This window comes from Prunus mume, linkage group LG1 (genome assembly GCF_029339155.1).
Source record: "Prunus mume cultivar Tortuosa linkage group LG1, ASM2933915v1, whole genome shotgun sequence".
In the NCBI taxonomy this organism is placed as follows: domain Eukaryota; kingdom Viridiplantae; phylum Streptophyta; class Magnoliopsida; order Rosales; family Rosaceae; genus Prunus; species Prunus mume.
This window is the reverse complement of record NC_142698.1, coordinates 9,387,039-9,413,477: the sequence shown is the minus strand read 5'-3', so window position 1 is coordinate 9,413,477 and position 26,439 is coordinate 9,387,039. Positions and strand designations below refer to the sequence as shown.

The following is a 26,439-nucleotide window of genomic DNA, read 5'->3' as shown; positions in this document are numbered from 1 at the left end:
TGGAAAGTTGGGCTGTTAGGCCACCACCGTCTCTAGTGGGTGTTCTGCTGTTGGATGGCATTCCTTGCCCTCCATGGGGGACTACTTAATTGTTTTCAGTATGCTGTATGTGGCTTGGGCTAATATCCTAGGCTCTTTGTTTTGAGCTTAGTATAGCGGCTATAGCCCTTGTCTCTGTGTTTGGTTCAATTTCAAGTTCTTAGCTGCATTTATTGAATCCTTAGTAATCAAGAGTTGAGAAGGAAGAATGTCTAATACGGTTGGGCAGGCCATAGGCTGCTTAGGTATTATAGTCCAACCAACAATATTTATATATATTATACAGTCAATATTCTCCGACAATCATCATGAAAGCAAGAAAGTAAAAGTCAAAAGTAAGAATAATGCTTCAGTAAAAGCAAAAGCAGAAGGCCCGTGCTTCAATAGTAAAATTCCAAGCATCCAATGTTGCCGACACCCTCTGATTCGGCCCTTTAAATAGAAGCTTTGGCTTCAGTTGTAAATAAGTTGTAATTTCCCTTCAGTCTTTCAAAGTTTTCTCTAAGACTCCCTCAAGAAAACTATCACTGTAAATTATGAGTGCTATCTATCAATAAAATCTTTCAATCAAGATTTTCTGCAAGTTTGCGATTTCATTTCAAATATTTATGTTTTCAATTACGCATATTTTATTTATTCATTACTTTCATTTATGCATTATTTTCGCATATTATATTATCTCTGCTTCATTACTATCACAGTTAACTTGTCCTTCTGGTTCTAGATCCCTTATGGTATCAGAGTCATAAGTGTTGAAGAGTCATTCTAAATTTGCTTCTCTGTGTTCAAAGTCACTGGTCATCTTTGATCTGTTTGAAGTTTGCTTTTATTCTGTAACTTTTTCAGAGTCTTCCTGTCAACCAAGTCTTTTCTCTCTGGTCCAAACAATAAGTTCCAGGTGAGGCATGAGCAGATGCGGCATGAGCGGAGAGAGAGAGAACCCTTTAGTTCCCAGGAACCTTTGAGCCTGTTATAGGATAGGTAGCCTTCCTTCTTTCCCACTGTAAGAAAACCAGTATTCTTGTCCAGATGAGTCGTTTATTTAGAACGAACTCTTGTAATTCTAGCAGTTCTAGAGCCAATATTAGTAAACTCCCAGAGATAGTAAACGAAGAACAAATAGAATATGATTCTAGTAATGAAATAGATTATAAAAATTGGAATATACCCAAAATTCCTAGTCAAGAAATTTATAAGAAAAAATGGTCACTCTCAAGCTTGAAGTCCACCACGCATGTGAAAACAGTCGAACAAGTTTATGGCTTAAGCAAAGAACATGAAACATGCCAATTGTTAAACCTTGAGTCAATAAAAAAGCATAAGAATGACGGAAACAATTTCCTTCATATAGGTCTAGTCCAAGTTGCAGTCAAACCTCTTACAAGATTAGGACTAAATGCCTCTATTTTACTTTGTCTACGCGATGCTAGATTTACCAACTTCAATGATAGTACTTTAGGTATAATTGAATCAATAATGGTCCAATTCATTTCGATTGTTACCCAGATTTTACAGTCAGTCTCAGTGATCCCCATATTCTCAAGACATTAACATTAAATATTAGAACTTCTAGATATAAAGCCCTACCAGGTACCCAACCATTAGCCCTAGTTTATAGAATTTATTATAAAATCACAAGCACAAACATGAATTTCCAAGTCCTTATAATAAAAGTCCAAAAGATCAAACCTTGCTTATTCAAAGTAGTAAAGCCGATGCCAACATAAGAGTTCCTCACATAATCAAATGGTCAGAAGTCACTCTACCTTTAGATTGGACACTAACCACAGAAAATCAACATGCTCCCATTCAACATAGTTTAAATAATTTAGATTATATTCAGCAATATTTAGATGGTACAGTCAAAATTAATTTTGGAAATCAAGCCCCTCAAAAATCTTCAGTCCAACTACACCAACTTCCTACGCCTAGTCAATCCCAGAGACATGCTCCTGCTAGACACTCCTTCATTGCTTCCTTCTCTACTCTAAAACGAGACCTAGAGTTAGAAAAAACTTTAATTGATTTAAAATTAGAATCCTTAAGAAAGACCTCCCAAGTTAACCAACCTTGTTATGGTAAAAAGCCAGTAAAGGAAGATACAAAATCAGAGTCCCCAAATCCCCCCACACAAACTGACTTCGAAGCCAGTTCTTTTATCATAGATAATCAACTACGCACCCTTAATAAATAATTCAAAATCCATTGGAAAGTCTAAGATAATCATTTACATGCCCCTGAGAATCTAGAAAGAAGAGACAATTACCATACAGCCTACCCCAGTAAAGAGCAGCGACAACAAATTTTTAATGAATGGAAAAATTTCATGCGAACCACCAAGTCAGAAATATTCTACCTTGATTTTGTTGACACTCACTACATGCCCAAAGAGTTAAAAACTCTAACACAAGAAAAATGGAAATCAAAAGATAATACTGAAGTCATAGCTAGATATCCCCTAGTAGAAACAATAATTATTGGACATAGAAATGCTAGGATCTCGGCTAGTCCCTTTAAAATACCTGAACAAAATGATAAAAAATTAGTTGAGCAAAGTAATTATACAAACCAGAGTCTAATAGTAATTGGAAAACAACTAGATAAGATAGAAACCAAGATTGACAAAATATTTCCCCAACAGATGTCCCTTACAGTGCGTTTGGATGAGGAAATTTACAAGTACAAAGGATTTCATAAATGACGGAAATTAAAGTTGGGATTTATTATCTCCAAATTCCATGTTTTTTCCCAAGTGCAATTTCTAAATTTCTATGTTTTTTATTTATCCAAACACGGGAATTGGTTCATGTCAATTTAGAAATCCGAGTTTTACCAAAATCCCAAATTTATTTTCCTCATCCAAACGCACCATTAAGTCTCTAACGGAAAAACCTCTAGTCAAGTTCCAAGATTTAAAGTCAAGCCCAACCTTTAAGACAAAACCATACAATGGAAAAGATTGAAGAAATGCTCAAACAATTAACCCCAGTAAAATCAAAACCCGACACCTCTAGTGTCGAAGTCTTAGAATCCCCCTTTCTCATTAATTCTTCAGACAATGAATCTGTTACTAGTAATGAAACAAACTCTAGTTATATATCAAAAATTGAAAATGCCTTTAAAAATCTAGAAATAGATAATGATCTCAAACTCAATCGATTAAGAAACAACGTCAATCCTACTAACCTAACCAAAAATTGGTATCCTAGGCCAACTCCTCCGGATATCCAGTTTGAAGAAAGAAATTCCCAGAGTCAATTCTTAGGGCCCGTTCGTTTAATCAGCGCCCGTTTTCATTTTCAAAAAACAAAAACAAACCAAGAATCCGTTCGGTGGACTAAAACAGAAAACACTAAGAATGTTTTCATAAAATGAAAACAACATCACGTGTACTCGGAAAAACAGAAAAAATGTGTTTTCATTCTCACAGAAAACAAACGCCTAAAACATAAACCGAAATGCACAACCCCATCGCTCTACCCAGCAAAACAGAAACGAAATGAAACGAAAATCAAACTCACCACGGCCACGACTGTCAGACCATCATCATCACAACCGCCACTGATTCTGATAATTTAACTGAAATATTATTAGTACACCAAACCAAGTAGGAATGAAGTTTTCACAGACCCAGTCCCCACATCACCAAATTATGACCTATCAAACCCAACCGACACCAACACCACCACCATGCCAATGGAATCAAAACCAAACACCCAATCGAACCCAATACACATCTCGCTTCATTACTATCCACCTAGTCAATCGGCACCTCCACCACCCTAAACCCAATCAAAGCATCAGAATATGATGACCATTGCCATCACCACCCAATGCTGTTTCTTTTGTACTTTTTTTTATATAAAAAAGAGGAAGAAAAACAATCCTGGGAAGGGAGAAGAAAAGAAAAAGGAGAGAAGAGGAAGAAAGAAAAGGAAAAAAGAAGAAAAGAGGCGCCCTGGGAAGGGAGAAGAAAAGAGGCGGCCTTCTTCCTGAGTCAATTCTTAGTTTCTTCAGATAAGCTTTATGAATGGAATATAGATGGCTTGTTAGAACAAGAAATTTTAAACAAGTTAACACACATGTCCATGGTCGCCAATAGTTACATAACCAATCATGGTCTTAGGCAGTCAGAAATCATCCCCCTATTAGAAACAAGATTCACTGGGACCTTGCGTTCCTGGTGGGATAAACATTTAACTGAAGAATCAAAACAACAAATAATTCATGCAGTCAAACTAAATGAAGAAGGTCTCCCCATTTTTTATGAGCAATTAGGAAGGGAAATAGAAGACAAAGTCAACACCTTGTTATACACAATAATTGAACATTTCATAGGAACACCCAGTAACACAACAGCCAGAATTCATGATCAACTTAGTAACCTCAGATGACCCAAACTAAGCTATTTTAGATGGTATAAAGATATTTTCATTTCCAAAGTCATGCTTAGAGACGATAGTAATCAGCCTTTTTGGAAAGAAAAATTCATTAATGGTCTCCCTAATCTGTTCTGCCATAAGATACGTACAATCTTAAGTAATGATCAAGGCCATATAGATTTTGATAATTTAACTTATGGAAATATTATTAGTACAATTAACCAAGTAGGAATGAAGTTTTCTCTGAGACTCCCTCAAGAAAACTATCACTGTAAATTATGAGTGCTGTCTACCAATAAAATCTTTCAATCAAGATTTTCTGTAAGTTTGCGATTTCATTTCAAATATTTATGTTTTCAATTACGCATATTTTATTTATTCATTACTTTCATTTATGCATTATTTTCACATATTCTATTATCTCTGCTTCATTACTATCACAGTTAAATCGTCCTTCTGGTTCTAGATCCCTTATATATATATATATAGAATAGACTTCAAATTTTGCAGTCAGAATATGATGACTTGTCCATTATGCTGTTTCTTTTATTTTTTTTATGAGATTTATAAAGGGTTTCTTTTCTTTGTTTGGTTTTCTATATTCCACGGACAGAACCCCTTGTTTCCTAGAATTTATGGTCATAAGGCAGGGGTATGTAAATTTCCGAAAACTTGTTACAAATTTATAATTCGTTGTGTTAAGTGGTTATGATAAGTACACGTACTTTTTTTTTTATATAAAAAAGATAAACTTCATTGACCGATAATATCATCAAATACAATCACTAAAGGGAGAAAGAAAAAAAAAACTAGGGAGCATGACAGTGATTTCATTAAAATTTTACCTTAAAAAATCCCCAAAAAAAGAAAATTCGAGGAAAAAAAGTACCACAACTCCTCCCTACTTCCTAAGACAATTAAGTCTCACCATCTATGTCTTTGTCTATCAAAGGAACCAGCCAAGGCGGCACGACATCTTCCCGTACAAAATACTGCCCATGGTGCAACTCAAATTGAGCCAGTGCATGAGCTACTCCATTTCCTTGTCTGGGTTGATATATCCCTTTCAGGACATCTAGTTGTGCCAATAATCTTATAAGATCCTCCACCAGGTTTCCCAACGTTTGCACCATTTCTTTCGAATTAGAGGCAAGAACAAAATGATGGTAACCTCTTAATAACTCCAGCAGCCCCACTCTGGCCGCCACTAGCTCAGTCCCTAATGTTTACACTATAATCAACCGAGTATATCCAGCCTCAAAACAACTAGCACCAAGGCAGATACGTGTCACCACCACAGCGACTTGAACAAAGTCCCACATCGAAAATCTACACAAACCTCCAACTTTCACCTCCCTATAAATAGGGAGTAGTATCCATGTGAAAATGAGACTTCCTCTCTTCACTTAGAAGAGGATCCAGTCTCAGACCCTAGGGCCGGACTCTCTCTTAGATCCCTGGCTTGGGCATCTCACTTGTCATCTTTATATTCGGGTCCAACCCCATGTACAAATGTAATCATACACTATTATAATGAGAGCATACTTCTCCGTGGACGTAGCCCATTCATTAAGGGTGAACCATGTATATCTTGTCTTCTTTACATTTATCGCTTGCCCAAGTCTTTACACACATGCTTAAGGTCATCACCTTCATTCATCATCCATCACACCTCATCACTAAGTTGGACTCAATCTTGGCCAACCCATTTTGAGCATCAACAGTTTGGCGTCGTCTGTGGGAATTGATACAAAAGGCTTATGTCGTTCTCCTTCCTCTGCCCTTCTAGCACCCATACAATCTTCATCATGTAGCCCTTGCGATGCCTTAGGCACCCAGCCATCAACCAATGCTACTCATGCCTTGTCACAATGCAAGTTTGTGTTGCCTTCGGCACCTTCGTGCCCTACATCACCTTACGACATGCAAGCTCTGGCCTTCGGCACCCCCGCCTAGCTACATCTCCTTGCGACACGCAAGCTTTGTGTCACCTCCAGCACCATCGTGCCTAGCCACATCGCTCTGCGATACGCAAGCTTTGTGTTGCCTTCGCACCCCGTGCCTAGCCACATCGCCTTGCGACATGCTAGCTTTGTGTTGCGTTCGGCACCCCTGTGCCTAGCCACATTGCCGAGCAACCCAGGTTACTTCTTGACCGCGAACTTAGGGGACTACTGTTTACACCATGATCAACCGAGCATATCCAGCCTCAAAACAACTAGCACCAAGGCAGATACGTGTCACCACCACAGCGACTTAAACAAAGTCCCACATCGAAAATCTACACAAACCTCCCACTTTCACCTCCCTATAAATAGGGAGTAGTATCCATGTGAAAAGGGGACTTCCTCTCTCCACTTAGAAGAGGATCCGGGTCTCAGAGCTAGACCTTAGGACCGGGGACTCTCTCCTAGATCCCTGGCTTGGGCATCTCACTTGTCATCTTTATATTCGGGTCCAACCCCATGTAAAAATGTAATCATACACTATTATAATGAGAGCATACTTCTCCGTGGACGTAGCCCATTTATTAAGGGTGAACCACGTATATTTTGTCTTCTTTACATTTATCGCTTGCCCAAGTCTTTACACACATGCTTAAAGTCCTCACCTTTATTCATCATCCACACACCTCATCACTAAGTTGGACTCAATCTTGGCCAAACCATTTTGAGCATCAACACCTAACACATCAAGACCTAAAGTTCCAGCACCCGCAAAACCAAAAACAATAACTCCATGATGATCGCGAAGGCATATTCCAATTCCCCTTTGTCTCCCCTCCTGACTGATTGCCCCATCACAATTTAGAATGAGTCTAATAAGGCGGCTTAATCCACCGTATATGTTTAGGTTCCTTTGCTGGTTTTAATCTAGCATTACTATCTATCCTTATAGCTCCCATACAAATCCAAGGCCTTTTCTACCTCTTCCTCTAAAACACTAATCAGGTTTCCCATACAAAAAATTAGTTAGTTGTTTAGAAACCGAGTCAAAAAAATTGGCTAAAGTATCTGAATCCACGTTGTTTATTTTTATTTTTATCAAAGATAGGAAGATATATTAGATGCGAGTAGAACAGTTTACATCCAAGGCAATTAAACAGCCATTCAGGACACACAATATCCCTATGCCTACCACCAAGAGAAACATGAGTTGCCACTTTGTGAGCAGCTTGATTGCAAATCCTTGGAGCATACAAAAACTCCACTTGGTCAGCCTGTTGAGTCAAACATTGAATATCAAATAGAATACCTTCAATCTCTAAATCCACCGCATCCTCCTTCTTGAGCATTTTAACCAAGCTAAGTGAGTCGGTTTCCACCGCCACCTTGACAAACCCAAACTCAGACACGGGTTAAAGCTTCCCAGACCGCCTCTGCCTCCGCCATTAGTGCAGAGACACAGCGCATGTCCCTAGTAACCTCCCGCACTAATAAAACAGCCTATGCCATCCCAGAGCACCCAGCCCACCCTCATCTTCTGTTTGAGCCACCCATGCCCATCCAATTAAGCTTGACGAAACCCGAGAAGGGCAAGACCAGACAGAACTAGCCTCACCAAGATCCAGGAGGCACACCCCCTGTTGAAGTTGTATCGCCTGCTTGCACCTCACCAACTCATCCACTGTTTCAACAACAAGGCCACCGTATCACAGGGTTGTACCAAGACCGCAGTGAAGACCAAGGCATTTCGACACTTCCAAATTCTCCATAACACAAAAGCCACTAGTTGTAGAACTTCCGCTAAACGCCCCCGGGGTTCATACAGAGCTAGCAACGCCATCCGGCAAGCAAAATCCCAGTTCCTAGTGTCATGACATCAAGTTGTAAGGGACTCGCAAACCATATTGCTCGGGCAAAATCACAATGAAAAAAGAGGTGTTCTTGCGTTTCATCCTCATGATCACAGAAAGCACATCCGTTGTCCACCGGCACCCGTCTCTTTTTCAAATGGTGTCGCAAAGCCGAGCATTCCGGCAAGCCTTCCGCATTTAACGTGCGAATTTTAGGAGGGATGCGTAATCGCCGATTCCTTTCCAAATAGCAGCCTGGTTGGATGCCTGCTACCTTTCCCATCCCCTTTAACGCCTAATTCCTCATTCCGTTTCAAATACAAAGCAAAATCATATCCAGATCGTACCGTGTAAACTCCTTACTTGTGAAAGTGCCACATCAATCTATCGGGGCAGCCCCACCGACTGATTGGCATGCTTGTAATCAACCGAGCTTCATTCGGATAAAAAATCCTTGAGATTAGATTGTGTTGAAATGTAAATTAGTTACTGGTTTAAGTTTGTTAGCTGACAAGTGTAAGGCTTAGATTTCATTCTAGAATGTAGGTCTCAAAGGTCCTAGCTCATGCCAAGTGTGCAGCTTATATTGCTGACACTAAATTGTATGGCTGAGATCATATTCTCTGTTGTACAAAAGGAATGTTCTGTTAGAAATGAAAAGTGTGTGTGTACGTTGCATTCTATTGCTATTGGAGCTGAGTAACATTCTCTCTTCTCTCTCTCTCTCTCTCATGCACCATCTCTATTTTTCTCTGCTGCATTTCTTCAAATACTTTCTCTACAAGAAAACTGATACACTATCAAAACTCCAACATGGTATCAGAGCCAGGTTTTGTGTTAATAACCATAGTACCTTTCCCAGTTGCTTGTACCAAGTCTCCAGTGCCCATTTTTACTTTTGCAGTGACCTTGGTGTCAATATTGACTAGAAGGGATGCTTGTGAAGTCATGTGGTTGCTACATGCACTATCCACATACCACACACCATTATTTTTCACTATTGCAGCAGCATGACAAGCATAGAACATATTGCCTTCTTCCTCCTTGTGTAATGCATAGTTAGCAACTTGATATGGTTTTCCTTTGCAATCTTTGGCTATATGACCAAACCTATCACATTTATAACACTTAGGTTTGCCTTTGAACCAGCAAGCACCATAGTGCAATTTGTCACAAGTTTTACAAGGAACCTTGGCTCCTTCAGTTTGATTTTCCTTCTTGGAACTGTTTTCAGACTTAGTATCCCATTTCTTCCATTTCTGAGATTTCCAATTCTTGTTAGACTTAGAACTACCAGCTTGTCCTGTGTTTGATTGGTCTCTAGACCCTACATTTAGGCTGTAAAATGCCTTTTCTGTCACTCTCTCATTATGCCTTAGTAGGCGTTGTTCATGGGATTTTAGGGAGCCTATAACCTCCTGGACTCCTATGGATTCTGTATCCTTGGTTTCCTCTATAACTTCTGCAATGGAATCATATTCTCTCGACAAACTGATCAACAGTTTCTGAATAATCCTCTGTTCAGTTAACTCTTCACCATATGCCTTTATTTGATTTACCAACTCAAGCAATTTAGTGACATACCCAGATAAAGATTCATCATCATGCATGCGAGTGTATTCAAATTCTCTTCTAAGAGCTTGAAGACAATCCTAGAAGTATTGAAGAAGAGTATGAAGTCACAGCTTCATCTACACCAGCAACACAACTTGAAAATATCTCTAGCTCAGTTGAGATAATCATAGATGTGTCAAATGCTGATTCATCAGATGAATCACCAAGTTCTACACTTGTGAAGCTCAGAGATATCACTGAGATCTATGCTAGATGCAATATGAGTATCATTGAACCAGAGAATTTTGTAGAAGCTTCAAAGGATAAGGCTTGGCAAAAGGCAATGGAAATAGAAATGGAGATGATTGAGAAGAATGAGACTTGGGAACTAGTTGATAGACCAAGTGATAAACCCGTGATTGGTGTGAAATGGGTTTATAAAACCAAATTGAACCTTGATGGCTCAATATAGAAGCATAAAGCTTGGCTGGTGGTCAAAGGCTATGCACAGAAGCCTGGAATTGACTTCAATGAGACTTTTGCTCCTGTGGCCAGACTTGACACGATTAGAACTCTCATAGCTTTGGCAGCTCAAAAAGGGTGGAAACTATACCAGTTAGATGTCAAGTCTGTATAATGGTGTGCTTAAAGAGGAAGTTTATGTAAATCAACGGATGGATTTGTGACTACAAACTATGAAGACAAGGTGTACAAACTAAAGAAAGCCTTGTATGGTTTAAAACAGGCTCCAAGAGCCTGGTATGAGGAAATCAATGCCTATCTTGTTAGCTGTGGTTATGTCAGAAGCACAAGTGAGGCTACATTGTATTGTAAGACTAAGGAAGACTCTGGAACTCTAATAGTCTCAATCTATGTTGATGACATTGTGTATACAGGTAGCAGTGAAGAATTAATTGCTGAATTCAAGATTGAAATGATGAGAAGGTATGAAATGACTGACTTAGGCCTTTTATATCATTTCCTTGGTATGGCAGTGATTCAAATTGAATCTTGCATTTTCATAAATCAAAAGAAGTATGCTCTGACATTGCTGAACAAGTTTGGTTTGAAACAATGTAAGCCAGTTAGTACTCCTCTTGTGGCAAGTGAAAAATTGTGCAAGGATGATGGAAGTGATCCTGCAGATGAGAGTGAATACAGGCAGATTGTAGGTAGCCTGTTGTATTTGACAGCTACAAGACCTGATATTATGTTTGCAGCTAGCTTATTAGCTAGGTTCATGCATTGCCCAACTAAGAAACACTATGAACAGCTAAGAGGGTGCTAAGATATATCCAAGGCACAATTGATTTTGGTATAGAATATCATAAGGGAAAAGAAGCTGTTCTAATTGGGTACTGTGATAGTGACTAGAGTGGAAGTCAAGATGACATGAGAAGCACTTCAGGCTATGCTTTCTCTTTTGCCAGTGGAGTGTTCTCTTGGGCATCAGTCAAGCAACATAGTGTTGCTCTCTTCACAGCCGAAGCTGAGTATGTCAATGCAAGTGAAGCTACTACACAGGCTATATGGTTGAGGTTTGTTCTAGAGGATTTTGGAGAATTGCAAGTTGATGCAACTCCATTAATGGTGGACAACACTTCTGCAATGACTAGAAACCCAGTGTTTCATCAAAAGACCAAGCACATAAATCGCAGGTACCATTTCATCCATGATGCTCTACAAGATGGGGTAGTGGATTTAAAATATTGCAAGTCTGAAGAACAAATGGCTGACATCTTCACCAAAGCTCTGCCTAAAGATCGATTCAACTATTTGAGAGGATTAATTGGTGTTAAACCAGTTAACAATTTAGAAAGGAATGTTGAAATGTAAATTAGTTACTGGTTTAAGTTTGTTAGCTGACAGGTGTAAGGCTTAGATTTCATTCTAGAGTGTAGGTCTCATAAGTCCTAGCTCATGCCAAGTGTGCAGCTCATATTGCTGACACTAAATTGTATGGCTGAGATCATATTCTCTGTTGTACAAAAGGAATGTTCTGTTAGAAATGAAAAGTGTGTGTGTACGTTGCATTCTATTGCTATTGGAGCTAAGTAACATTCTCTCTCTCACGCACCATCTCTATTTTTCTCTGCTGCATTTCTTCAAATACTTTCTCTATAAGAAAACTAATACACTATCAAAACTCCAACAGATCACACCTCCATATCTTCAACTCAGAATCAATTAGGTTAGCCACGGTCAAGGGTAGGTCATGATGTTGTGAACTCGTCTTAAAAGTGTGAGGCGTTGGTATCCATGGGTCTTCCGAGACCCGAATGCTTTCTCCATTCACCACTTGCCAACGCATACCAGCCAGTAATATCCATCTCCCCAGCATGAGCCCTCGCCATCCCCAACGCCATCCCCAAGACACTTTCCTCCCAACCTTGGCCTCAGAAAACCCACACCTGGATGATATTTATCATGCAGCACCCTCCCCAAAAGGGATTGAGGCTGGCCCAAAATCCTCCAACCAATCTTCGCCAGCATAGCAAGGTTGAAACAAACCAAATCTCTAAAACCCAACCCACCATCCTTCTTGAGCAACGATAATTGTTTCCACCCCACCCAATGAATAAGCTTACAGCCTCCCCAGTTTTCCATCAAAACCGCGCTATCTCACTCTCTATTTCACAAAGCACAATCGTACTGGTAATTTGAAGCATGACATAGCATGATTTGGCATTGCCATAGCCACTACTTTGATTAACACCTCCTTCCCAGCAGTGGATAAAAATTGCTTAGCCCATCCATAAAGCTGAGCACTAATGTTTCGGCGTACCGAGTCAAAAATCTGTTTTTTTGAGGCACCAAAATCTGCTTCAAGGCCTAAATATTTACCAAACCCGTCCTTCCCTTGGATATGCAACAACTCAGACATATTCCTACGTGTTAAAGACCCTTCATATTCTTGACAGTTACAGCAAGTTAAGGAGATTTTTGTTACAATTGTTAGTACCCATAATTGCCTTGTTGTATGTTACAATTCGGCTATAACTCCCAGACCATTGCAGCTTGTATAAAATCCATGTGATAGTGTGTATTTAGATATGAAAAGAATCTGTTTCTACATGGTATTTTCTACACTACACAATCTTTTGGGACATCTATGATAAAAAAACAGTAAACTTTTTTCAAAATTAATGCTTTGGCCCGAGGCAGCCGCATAATCCTCCAATACATTAGCGACATCTCGCCTCCCGCTCCGTCGCTTGACAAAACAATACAGAATCATCAACAAAAAAATAAGTGAGAGATTGAAACCCCACTATCTCGAAATTGGAAGCCATGCACAGACCCCTTTCATCGCCACGTATCAAAGCCGTGAGCCCTCAAAGCATAAATAAGAAACAAGAACGGTGACAAGGGATCCCCTTGCCTCAGTCCCCAACATGGCGTAATCTGCCATGACGGCTCACCATTGAGCAAGACACTATAAGACACAGTAGTCACACACTCCATAATCCACCCCCGAAATCGACTATCAAACCCTAGCTTCTCCATCATGGCGTCGAGAAAAACCCACTCCACTCTATCATACGTCTTAGCCATATCTAGTTTCATAGCCATGAATTGTATATCTGAACCCCGAGCTATTTTAAGGGAGTGCAGGATTTCATGAACCACCAAGATGTTATTAGTAATTTGTCTCTCTGCAACAAAGGTCGACTGATTCAGACTGACAACATGCGAATGACTTTCTTTAAGCGGTTGGTTAACACCTTGGATATAATCTTATACACCACATTACACAACGAAATAGGTCGCCGCTGTGTCATTCTCCTAGGATTCGTCACTTTTGGGATCAAAGCAATGTGAGTGTGATTCAACTTCCTGTGCATCCGTCCAGAATGGAAAAAACTCTGCACCAACCCTAGAATGTCACCACCAATGTTAGACCAGAATTTTTGGTAGAAACTACCAGTAAATCCGTTCGGCCTAGGTGATTTAATAGGGTCTAGTTGCTTGACGGCAGCCAAACCTCATCCTCCAGAACCGGCTTGCTCGAGACATATTATCACGAGAAGTGATTTCCCTAACACACTCGAGCGGCATCAACACCCATCGGGTTATCAAAAAAGAAGATATCCTGAAAATATGATTCCGCAATCCTTCTAATATTAGCTGCCTTCGCATGCCAAACCCTACTTCGATCCTCAAGCCCTAGTATCGAATAACTCGTCTCCGGACAAGAACCTTTGAGTGGAAAAATTTGGTGTTCTTATCCCCTTCGCGCAAACACTGGGAGACTTTAGCTTCCAATACTCCTCCTTTTGTAGCTCCTTTTTAAGATCCACTTCAAGCCTCCTCACCTTATTGCCATTATATTCACGGACCTGGAGCTCAGTTTGCAGCACCGTTCTCAATCGATCAATGCAAATTTTGGAATTTCGCCACTCCTGCCGTTTTCAGTGCACAAGGCCCTTCCGTACCCATTTTAGCTTCTCAAACACCTGCAAACCCCTAGACCCACGAAACCCCCACCGCCATCGCTCCTTAACCAAATCATGACACTTTTCCAGCGCACTCCATCGTGGATCAAAAATAAAACGAGATGCTCTACGTGGAGAGGTATGCAAAGTATAGAGCAACAACATAACATGATCTGAACCCTCAGCCACCCAATGAACCACGCGCGCGGGTAAACCCAAAGCCGGTGATAATTAGCCGACCTCTGTCAAGTCTTCCTGGATACCCCATCATCCCGTCTATTCCTCCATGTGAACGGACACCCCTCATATCCTAAGTCCAGCAGATTACTAGCCGTAACAAAACCACGGAAATCATCCATGCTCAGACAGACGCGGGCGCTGCCATCCTTCTTCGCCGCCTCAAGAATGTCATTGAAGTCTCCCATGACCAAGCACCCTTCTCGATAGGCGTTAATACGCTCCTGCAAGACACCTCATTGATTCCGCTTGACCCCAACATCGGTACTCGCATATACCGCAAAAAAAACACCAGGAATAATTCAGCAGAGCATCATGAACTTCAACCTCTATAAGGAACCCGACATATTTAACCAAAACAACTTGCTGGGCATCCTTCCAGAACATACATAAGCCACCACTCAACCCCCTAGGTTCCACCACGTGCATAAAATTCATTCCCAATTGTTTCTTCAATCACCCATAGCGATAAGCTTTATTTTTAGTTTCCAGCAGCACCACTATGCCGGGAGCCTGGAGCCTGGAGCCTAACTTGCTCCTTAAGACTCAAGCTGTGAGGACCCCGACACCCTGCAGTTCAGACGAGGAGTATCATGGCGACCGTGGAGACCCATTAAGGCTGGTCTCCACTAAGCCAAGTTTTCCACAAAGGGCAAACACCGTCGTACTTCACCAGACGTATCGACACCCCAAAACAAACACTAGAGTCCCCATACCGCTATAAACACCAAGTGCCTTTGTTCACTTCCTCTCGCCCCTTGCTCAGCGTACCATTTCTCTTTGCTCTACCTTCCCCACTCCGTTATGCACCATCAATCAAATGACCCAAGTTGAAAGGATCAGAATTCTGGGTTAGACTCCACGGACGTTCCAAGTCAATATTTCCCACTACTTGCTCCCCACACTATCTCCTCCCCTACAACTAGCACTTGCTCTTCTACAGTAACATTTAGATCCAAACCCTCACCCACCGCTTATGCATCCTGCATGTGACCTAGCCCATAGGTAGGATTATCCCCATGCCGTGTGCTAGAAGAAACCGTATTGGAGGTGAGTTATGAGAGAAGGTCCCTTCCGAGAATCCCCACGTCCAAAGATTAACCCTTGACTTCCCATGCCGCCTCTTGAAGTTGTCGATTCCTTTCCACCCATTCGCGTTGACGGCGTATCAAGTCAGCAATAGAAAGCCGAGAGGACTTGTTTGGTGACGCAGCAGTGTCTTCAACTCTACCCATTGAACTCTCTCACCCCTCCACGTACCATGCTGGTCCGTCGATTACCATCTTGACGACCCCAACGGTTTCCACCATGCTGCCGATGCCCCGAGAGCCAGGAGTCAAATCATCGTTGCCACTACCATGTCCCAGACTCACGCTGTTCTTAAAGCGGCGAGTAGAGCCCTTGAGTCTCGACCGGAGATCCTCCACGCTTCTAGACCAGTATAAGCCAACAAAGCTTCCGCTGTGTGTTATTGTTGCCCAACTCCTCTTGGCGCAATTCCAAGCATATGCGGCTAGGATGACCAATACAACCACAGACAAGACAATATTCCAGAAAGATTTCATACTGAAAGTCTATCCACCGAGAGCCCTCCAGGAATGCCATAAAGGTTCCTCTCATTAATGGCTGCCCCACATCAAACCTGATACGAACTCTCAAAAATCTGCCTATGCAATCGACCCCATCACCTTGGTCCACCTCCAAAACCCGGCCTATAAGGGCCCCCATTTTCTTAGCCACCATCATGGTCATGTTGAGAAGAGTAATTCCATGTAACTCGCCCCAAAAAACCCCCATATCCACAAGCACCGTCCTCATGTCGGCACCGATCGGAACTTCGCCAAGAAACCAGGCCATCCCGAAAAGTCCACGGTTCCATATCTAAAACCCTCCGCTTATCAATCTGACTCGCAAATCGCACCATGAAAAGACACTCCCCGATTTCCTTTATAGAGACCCCATTATTCCAGCTCCATAACCTTGTGAAAACACTTTCAAATGCCTCCCGATTCACAGACTTATGAGTCACAACCTTAGCCACTAACGTAAACTGAGAACCTTTCCATAAACCACCAATATCCTCTTCTTCAAAGATGAGACCCCTGCGCTCTCTCTCTGACAAACACAAGTGCGCCCCAAACCGTTTTTCAAGTTCCTCCATGTCCACCCTCCCGGCAAGCAACGTCGTCATAGGCAATCTCCCGTGCACGCCAATTAGACGTAAGAGTTTCCCTGTAGGATGGAGCACAGACCTAGTTGAGATGTGGTGATAGAAATCAAGGGTACAAAAGCCTCACGGTATAGCCGCCACCACAATTCAAGTAGCCCTAGGAAACCCTAACCCTAACCCTTACTCTCATTGCGAGAGATTTATTCTGAATCCACGTTGTTAAAACGCTCCTAAAACAAAGTACACCTCCAAAAAAATTTGCTCTTCTTACACCCCCAATCACATAAAACACGTCATCCCCCTTTTTTTTTTTTTTTTTTTTTTTCCATATCTTGCACATAAAGGAGATTGCAACACTTTCCTCTGAAAAAGATTACAGGTTGTAGGTAGCACATTAGAGCAAGCTCTCCAGATTAAAATTTTTATTTTGTTTGGCACATCTAACTTCCAAACCTTTTTCCGGATAGCACATGTTAGGACCCAACCCTATTTGGGCCTAATACTCTTCACAGCCCCTTACTATCACCTTAGTATTGCCTTAGTATCACCTAGCTAAATCCACACAGAATAACAACTTTGGCCTTTCCGCATTTGTAGGAGTTTTGTTAGAACCTTTACTAGATCATAGTCAGCTAGCCACTATTAGGAATTGTATAAACCTTCTTTCTCTTTTGCTTGAGAGGTATGAATGAATTGAATTGAATTTCCTTTTCTCCTTTTCTCAGTTTTTTTTTAAAGGTTTCCCTTTTCAGATCTAAGGTTCTACTAGCACATTGAGATCCCGAATCAGAGCCCCCAGCTTCTTCATCCCAACTTATCTCACATTGCTGCAAAGCAATATGATAGCTAGTTTTAGCCGTATATTTTCCAATTTTCTCATAAAACCAGTATTTGCTATATTCTAACTATGCAACAGAACCAAGAGAAATACTTGCAATAGTTGTTGAAGTTTTTGGCTCACCATGATGCAGGATGAAAGAAGGAACCAAAGGGGCTGTAAGAAGGAGCTACGGGCGATGAAGAAGATGTTGCGGCTGAAGAAGAAGAAGGTACTAGCGCTAGAGCTGGCATAACCCAGCTTTTGGCCTGAACCTAGGCACTTGAGCGGCAAAGAGGCGTGCTCGAGCGGCAGTTCCCAGACGCGTGAGGAATTTTAAGGTATTAGCCTATTTTGTATAGGATTTTGTTTCCTATTCCTAGTTAACTTGTAACCTAAGTCCCATGAGTTATAAATAGGACTTTTAGGGCTATGTAAAATTTAAAAGAGAGGAAAATTCAAGAGAGACACAAGATAATTCAAGGCTGAATTCTATGGTGTTTTCAAGGGCATCAAGGGTTTGAGCAAAGGTGAGTAAAAAGAGAGCCAGAATTCTTGTGAGAGCTAGGGGGTTCAAGATTGTAACCAATGTTGTTCTTACATACTAGTGAATTTCTCAGGTAGATCACCAAGAAGATGTAGGCACGAGGCCGAACCTCTATAAATCTTTGTGTTCTTGTGTGTTTGCTTTCTCTCTTCGGTGTACTTGTGTTTTATTCTCAAAGGTGTTTGTGTTTGTGCCATTACATAATCCATCAACAACAAAGTCTTGGAGTGTTTGGGCACAACAAGTGGTATTAGTAGCCTAGGTCAGCAGAGGGTATTGGTTTATGCCCAAGTGCTCTTATAGCTTTAATAGTGTTTGCAAGTGTTGACAGTGGCGGACAACAAGAAGGTGGTGGGAGAAAACTCCCAAACAAAGACACCACAAATGGATAGCATGAATCTTAAGGTAAAGACATTCACAAGGAAAGAGAACTTCAAGCTATGGAAAATGAAACATGACCTAGTCAAGTAAGGTCCAACCGTTATTTTGGCAGGCGAAGAGTCAAGGTCGGAAACCATGACAACGAAGGAGAGGGACGTGCTTGGTGAGTTGGCCAGGGAGGTCCATCAAGGTGATGGAAGACACTGCAAAGCAAACATGGGAAAAGCTCAAACGGATGTTTGTAGGGAAGTCCCTAGCAGATGAATGCTTCATGAACGAAGAGCTCCTAAATCTTCGGATGGAGGAGGGTGTAAATCTCATAGAGCATCTTAACACCTTTAATAAGTGTGTTGCAGGCTTGCAGAAGATGGACGTGGTTTATCCGGACTCGATCCCAGCCCCTTATTTCCCGAACTCAAACTCTCTTTATCTCTCTTTCTTTCTCCCGATCTTTTTGTCTCTCTCTTTCCCTCCACGGAACCTATCTCTACCCACCGCTACACACAGACAACTTAGATATGAATCTGGGGTTGTTTTTGTTAGGTAGGACCCATTTTCCTTCAAGTAAGAATTTAACAGATGTTTTAACAGCCTTGCTAATGGTGGAGTCTGGTTGTATGATTTCTGTGCGTTTGGATATGAATTTGTAAATTTTGAAAGGGTACCAATATGAAATGAAGTCCAAAGGTCGTATAGATTTATGTAATTAATCTTCTTCTTTTTTTAAATTTTAAAAAAATTTCTCCAAAGGAATCACCATCAAACTAAAGTTGATTGAAAAGAATAAAATTGATTAAAAAGTATTTAAAACTAAAACAAAAATGAGTGTAAGTGGAGAAAAGGAGGAGTGAGAAAATCACCTCCCGAAAAAATATCTATATAAAAGCATCCACAGTTTTTTTTTTGGGAGGGGGGGGGGTGGTATTTTCAATAATGTAGTGTAACACCCCGACCCCAAATTTATCCCGTATTTTAAATTATTTAAGTGGAATTGAGAAATTACCCGTGGGATAGGGGTATTTTAGTCATTTTCTTATCCAGAAGGAATTTGGGAATTCGGTTGTACCGTTGCGTAGAGCACGGTGAGATGAGTCCGTAGACACGTAGTGGGCTCGAATCGGAGTTGTAACGAGAGAGATATGATCAAGCTCTGGCATAATCGTAAATATTTGGAAAATGGATTTTTGGTTAAAAGACGGAATTGCCCCCGTCACTCTCTCTCTCCCAGCGCTCTCTCTTTCCCGACGGCAGCTTCTCTATCTCTCTCTTCCGAAGGATCGGCCATTAAGACGGCCCTTTCCCGACGCTCGTGCCGGAAAATGCGGTTTTTGGCGGTTTTCGCCGAAACTTCGCGGCTCGATCTCCTCCTCCGGCCACCGCTTCGTGATTGAGGTATGGATTCCTACCTATTTTTCATGATCTAGCTGATGGTTGGGTAGGATTGCATCAATTTTGAGTGTAGATCATCCGATTTTCGATTTAGGTTTCGGCCGGTTTTGCGATCGCGATTTCGGACACTTTCGGTCAGTTTTTGGGGTATGTCCAAGAACAAAAGTGACTCCAAATTAGGTGTATTACCTAGGGTAGGAGTCTTGGCTTACGATTTGGAAGTTTTCCGCGATGCGATATCGCTTTAGACACCACTGCCGGCGCGTGTGGCGGCGCGTGGGCACTGTAGCTGAGGGTATTTTTATCCCATTGTGATCCTCTCGATGTCACGAGCGCGTAGGTGTGCTCGGATCTCATTTTGGATACCGTTAGAGTTCCGAACGGATATCGCATATCGCGTATTTTCCGGGTTCGCTAGGTTTGGACCGTCGGATGGTCCTGAAATTATAATATGTTGATCTAGGTATTACCAGGATCATGTAGGATTCGACGGATCGTAAAATGGAGTCCCGGATACTCCAGAAATGCCAACCCTAGGGTTAGGGTTTTAGTGACCGTCCGATCGTGCGATCGTGAGCGATCCGACCGTCAGATCTGGACCAAATTTGCAGGACATGTGTCCTAGAGCCTGTAGAACCTATAGGAACTGTCAGATCAGAATTTGGAGGTTGTGGGCCACGCAGCCCGTTTGACCTTAGGTCGACCGTGAGACTTCCGAGATAGTCTTACCTTTCTTTGAGGGTTAGAATGACCTTAGTGATAGGTCTTGAGCGTTGTTGAACTAAATGGACATTGTGGGTTTAGGATATAATTGATGAATATAAATGGGAAAGTTTATGGAATGCTTTATTTGTTGAGGTTTATATAAGATTAGAAATGATACTTTATATATATAAAATTGTGTGGATGTATAAAGGTAAATAAAGCGATCGAATGTTAGTTTTGCTACGCACTACCCGTACCCTTCATAATGTGATTGTGTGAGTGGTGAGAATGTCGTCGTATGAGGGGAGATATGGTTGTGTGAGAGAAAGGTCGCAAATTATTCGTTTATGAGGGAGATATGGTTGTGTGAGGGTGAGAATGTTCGCCGGCGCCTTTAGATTCGTCCGGCGTATGAGGAGATGTGATTGTGGGAGGTGGTGAGAATGCAGGCCCGGTGTGAGTCGCACGCGTCTTTGGATTAGCCGGCGTGTTGGCCCCATACGAGGTGCGTCCCGTCGTATGAAGGGTGATATTGTGATTGTGTTTGGTGAGTTGTGATGGATAAATCCTAGAATGTATGTAATTGTATGGCGGTAATGGTTTGATTGATATTAGAAGCCGGGATAGATACGAAAGAGCTACGTGTGGCTTGATCCCTTAGTAAGTACGTAGGCAGCCTAAAGTTACTAGGTGCAGCCACATATTAGACCCCACTTTGGTGGTCTTATTGAGATTGGTTTGGACCTCGTTGATGGTCCCGAAACTTGGTTGAATTGAGACTCGTCCTGTGGACTGAGCAAGTGAAGGTGTGCATAAATAGATTTTGAAGTTGTTATATGCATGGTTGATGCATTAAATTATTGTAAAAACATTGTGGGTAGTTCTACTAGAATCATTTGAAGGCCGGAGGCCATTTGTATAAATTGCATGAGATTATATTGTGCGTGCTGCCGGTTGGGTTATAAATGTGTTTTATGCAGGTGGAAATTTTGGGAAATGTTCAAATTGGAGACTCACAAATTTGGTAGAAAGTCTCGTGCCCTTAATCCTCTTTGGTAAACGAGTAGATTTAAGGAGTGAACTCAGCGGTATGATGGGATCTCCGCAGGTTTCTCGGTTCAGAAATTCGACAGGTCTGTCATGTAGAGCCATTTTTACATCCCCTTTACACATCAGGGGGTTATAAATGTGGTTTTTGCTCTAATGAGAAAGATGTAAATCTAAAGATGTATAATTAATTTTACTCACTTTTGTCCACATTTTCTCAATTTTTCTCATATAGGTCTCACTTGCAAGGAATGTAAAAAAAGAAGCACATGTGCATCTAAATTTGCATATTATGTTGTGATGCAAATTTACAATCGTTTACACTTCCTTATTACAGATGACTCCAATTATAAATAGTGTATGTTTAACATACACCTCATTATACAACTTCTACTGGAGATGCTCTAAGGATGTACAAAAAGAAGTGCCATGGCCAATCAGTATAGGCAAAGCAATATACTTCATCCTTAAAAGAACAAATGTCAAGTCATACTCTGCTACCTAGAGATAAAACTACATGAATTTTGATATTATAAATTTGAAAATATTTTTATTAGTTTAATTTCTTATATGTAAATTATCTATAAACACACGCATCAAACATTGCCCTTCTTAAAATAATATTTTTCAATGTTTTCTGGCTGTTGGTTTTCCCGAAGGAACAAACACATTGCCCATCCAATTCCGTTAACTTATCCGTCAGATATTTCTAAGGACACCCATAGAATCTTTTTTAGACACCCCCACTTCATACAAGTTTGTCCGAAAATTCCAATTCTATCCCTCTAATTACAAAAGCAAACATTCAAAAGAATTAAAAACAGAATCGTCAGAGCACAGCAAAAAAATAAATAAAAAATGGGAGTTTCACTAAAACACCTAAAATGGGGGTTGAAATTATAAAAAAAACCCAAGCACTATTTAAACATATAAACACACCCAAAACTCATCATTACATACACTCAAAACCCATTTATAAACACACCCAAAAAGTTGACTTTGGAGTTAATTTTGAGTGTGTTTCTATGTTTAAATAGTGTTTGAGTTTTTTTATAAATACATGTTTAGGATTGGGTTTATTTATAAATTTGTAATAAAAAATCACCTTCCTGCAACTTCCATGCCTCAGCCTGCCTTGTAGAGTATAGCAAGAACAAATTTGATCCATTTTCGAAGATTTTACTGAACAATACACGTATGTGTGTTTATTTATGTTTTTTCCATAGCATGATTGTAAAATTTTGCCGAATAATATAATTGTTTAATTTCCATGCTCACCGCCAGCTTTTGGCACTCATCCCATTCAATTTTAATGCTCTTTAATGGCTGGGGCCTATTGCACACACCCCTCCCCCTACTGTCTATCTAGTTGCTCTTTGCTAGCTGGAAATAAAGTTTTAGTTGTAGATTTTTAGCATATTCAGTTATGCATTTCTAAATATTCATCTCATCCTCCAACTTCTGATACTCAATTTTTAATTTTTTTAATTTAATGAACTGATTCTCTTAATTTGAAGCAATAAGATATATCAAGGTCTAAAATATTGATGGTTTCAGAAATATCGGTGGTTTGAAAATACAAAAATTTGATGGAAATATCGGAAAATTATCAATATCGATAAAAATTGAATAAAAACTTGAAAAATTTTCTTCAAACTTTGGAGGATGTTTATTTAGTCAATTATCTATTGCTTTATCATAAAAAATTGGAAGGAAATGCATTGAACGATGAGTTTAACTTATTTAAGTTGATTATATAGCGAGTTAACAAAAAATATGTAGTAACTAATTAAAGAAGATTAAACACACCATAATCATTTATTTATAATGATTTACTACAATATTTTATACTTTATACATTGCAGTGTGTAAAACTAGAAATAAAAGTGCAGAAAGTTACCCCAATTCTTTGTTGATTCAAGCCTCCATTGGTTGCAATTCCCAAGTACCTATTAGGAGTGTAATTTCATCTACATCTGCAAATATAAACAATATAGCTATTCAAATCAAATCAAAAGCACTAGTTTCATTGTGAAAACAAACAAAACTGATTGGCAATTGCAAAACAAGCCTTAAAATCAGCAACAAGGAAGGTCATAAAGCAAGCTAGGCAGATAACAGATTTTATGACGATCTCGCTAACGGAGAAGGCAAATTGTAGGTTTTTCATAACGTTGAGTATGTACTTATAAACGTCTCCAAAATCGAATATGCACTCGTAAATAACCTTATAGGTTGAAGGATTTACTGTAGTTTATCCAAGAATAAAATATAAGCATATATGAGAATTACTTAATATGTGCCCTACTTTGTTTTGACTTTTTTACCAGCAACATGTGCGAATTTTTAGGGTTTCTCTCCTCTCCCAACATCAATTATTGTGATCATGACCATCTTTATCTAAATGGTGTTTGGTTTTGCTTTTTTTTTTTTTCTTTCAGAAATTAAGATATTTGTTCTTGTATTCTCCCCCACTCCGATCCCACGTGCCTTGACTGATCCAACCTCCCTCAAAGTCAAACTCAACCACCCAGACCATCATCGTCCCCAACACAGCCACATCCCATGCCCCAGCCCCAGCCACACCCCAAGGCCCTGCACAAAAATATCCAATATTCTTTATTTATGTTTTCTTTAAACAAATTTATTTTTTCAATTTGTAATTATTGGGCAGAAAGCGAGAGAGGGATAGAGCAGTGCGAGGGGAAGAGAGAGAGAGAGAGAGAGTGGTGAGGAGTGGGAAAGATAGAGAGAGGAGTGGGAAATTTTAGTGACCAAATTTAAATTCGACCCTAACCCCTTAATTTTACATTAAAAAAAAAATTGAAAGTGTCGATGATATCATATGTTAATGGCAAAAGCCAAGCAGCTTCTAATATTTTCTTTTCTTTTCTTTTCTTATGATTTCTTAATATTTTGAGGGAACACCAGAATATTGCAAAATTACAAGGACGTCGTTGAGTATTTACAAGGGTTTACAAATGTACGAGGCAAGGAGCCATTAGAAAAATAAATAATAAGAAGAAGAAGAAAAAGAAAAAAGAAATTTATAATTGTGTAATTTCATCGAGCACACACGACTGAATATTAGACAAATGAAAGGCATTCACGGCCAATCTCCCCGACGAGAACCGGACCGAGTCAGATGGCCTCAGAACTAAGTCACCAAACCGAGCCGACTCGCTGAAACTCTCTCTCCCCACTCTCATCGTCGCCATTAACTTATTATTGCTGTCTTTCTCCTTTCCAACCCTCGTCTTCATCTCTCTGATCAAACCCCAAAACCCCTCAACCAAATCATTCTTTACATTCGGCACCGCCAAAAGCCTCCCTTCGCAATCCTCCGACCGCTTCAACGCGCCCAGCAACTCGATCGAGTCGCCGAAACTCAGACAGTTGAGCCGCTCGTCAAACTCGTTAACTCGGACCGAAATTTCGTTCATTGCAGAAATCTGATCCTCGCCCACCAAACCCAGAACCTCAATCACCAACCTGTTCTCGCCCAAACCCAAGGACTCGGGCCGTTTGCAAATCCCCTCAAGCAGACTCACTAGCGACTCGGTCTCTCGGACCAAATTGGCGTTCAAAAGCGCCGAGACTCGCTCCTCTTCTTTGTCTTTCTCCACGATGCAGGAATTCGAGCCGACGAAGAAACCCAGAAGCCGAGATGTTAAGAGGAGGTTTTCGATGTACTGAGCGTACCATCGGACCCAGGAGGAGAGCTCCCAGGCCACAGGGGTAGAATCGTCTCTGAAATTGGAGAGATTGAGGTAGTTTCTGCCTCCGCCGGCGGGGTACACGGAGAGCTGGTCCTGGAGGATGAAGGAGCCGTACTTGATGACGTGGTGGACGGCGAGGAGGCACTTGAGGGCGACGGCGGAGTCATGGGTGGTTTGGAGGCGGTCCATGAGGGACTCCACGGCGGAGGAAGCGGTGGCGCGTGAACTGAGGCCAAAGGAGAGCAGCGCAGCGAGGCTTTTGGGGTTTGGGGGCGTGAAAGGGTCGTGGGTTGTGGCGCGGAGAAGGGTGAGGTGGAGGGAGGAGGAGGAGGAGAGAGTGTTTGTGTTGAGTTTACAGAGGATTGCTGCCTTGCTTTGGGAGGCCTTGTCTTTGATTGCCCCCATCAGCTCTCTGAGCTTTCTTCTGCGTCCCATGTGAGAGAGAGGTCGGCGCATCAAAGACACAACAGACTAACAGAGCCTTATCATATTATGTTCTTTCTGAATGGGAATTGATACCTAGAACGTTTAAGATTTGGTACACTAAACTATTGGATTGGACATTTACGTGTGTAATAGTAATTGCTTTGATCTATTAAATAATATTGTCTGGTCTCTCTCTCTCTCTCTCTCTCTCTCTCTCTCAAAATATGGATAGCAACTAGTCAAATTTGGAAGCTGGGTAAGGTGTTACATCCTTTTCTTTATTTTTAGATTAAAAATATAAAGCATTACTCAAATGTACATCAGTACTTTATTATCTATTTGTGGCACAATTTGCATTGAAACATTAATACTTTATATAATTGCTTAATTCAAATTTAATTCAAATTTTAATTCTAGTGGACTGTGACACTGCCCACATTGACAATTTGATAATGTACCTAAAAGCACCAGTTAGCCAATTGTCGGTTTGGTTGAAGAAAGTGTACCTAAAAGCACCTATTAGTATTCAATATAGGGATTGCTTCTGATTTTTTTTTTTATAAATATTTTTTATAGGGCTACCAATTAATTAAAAATTGAAAGATAACTATATGACTCATGTTGATGCTTAAATTTGGTTCAACAGATAATGACCTCTTCGAGATTAAGGTCGACAATCCTTCTAAATTAACTTGGCATGACCAAGCGAGTTGTCCCCTAGAACTAGTTTTAGTGCTTAGGGATTGCACTTGTAAATATAAATTGAGTAAGAACATGTAATCAAGAGACAATAG

At 40.7% G+C, this 26,439-nt stretch overlaps 1 protein-coding gene and 1 long non-coding RNA gene across 3 annotated transcripts; one reads left to right on the top strand and one right to left on the bottom strand.

The window, feature by feature from the left end:
- The first annotated feature begins 153 nt into the window (after positions 1 to 153).
- On the top strand, positions 154 to 19,068 carry LOC148920960 (uncharacterized). 2 transcript variants are annotated; one of them, XR_016122503.1, is made up of 2 exons: positions 154 to 618; positions 17,586 to 19,068. It is a non-coding gene; the product is annotated as an uncharacterized LOC148920960 (long non-coding RNA). The 2 variants fall into 2 exon arrangements; XR_016122504.1 differs by lacking the exon at positions 154 to 618 and adding an exon at positions 4,049 to 4,742.
- A 5,367-nt stretch (positions 19,069 to 24,435) lies between these two features.
- LOC103334169 (ENTH/ANTH/VHS superfamily protein) lies at positions 24,436 to 25,796 on the bottom strand. The gene has a single exon (XM_008237111.2). The coding sequence runs from the start codon at positions 25,673 to 25,675 to the stop codon at positions 24,548 to 24,550; it is 1,128 nt and encodes a 375-aa protein (XP_008235333.2). The 5' UTR covers positions 25,676 to 25,796; the 3' UTR covers positions 24,436 to 24,547.
- Positions 25,797 to 26,439: the final 643 nt, after the last annotated feature.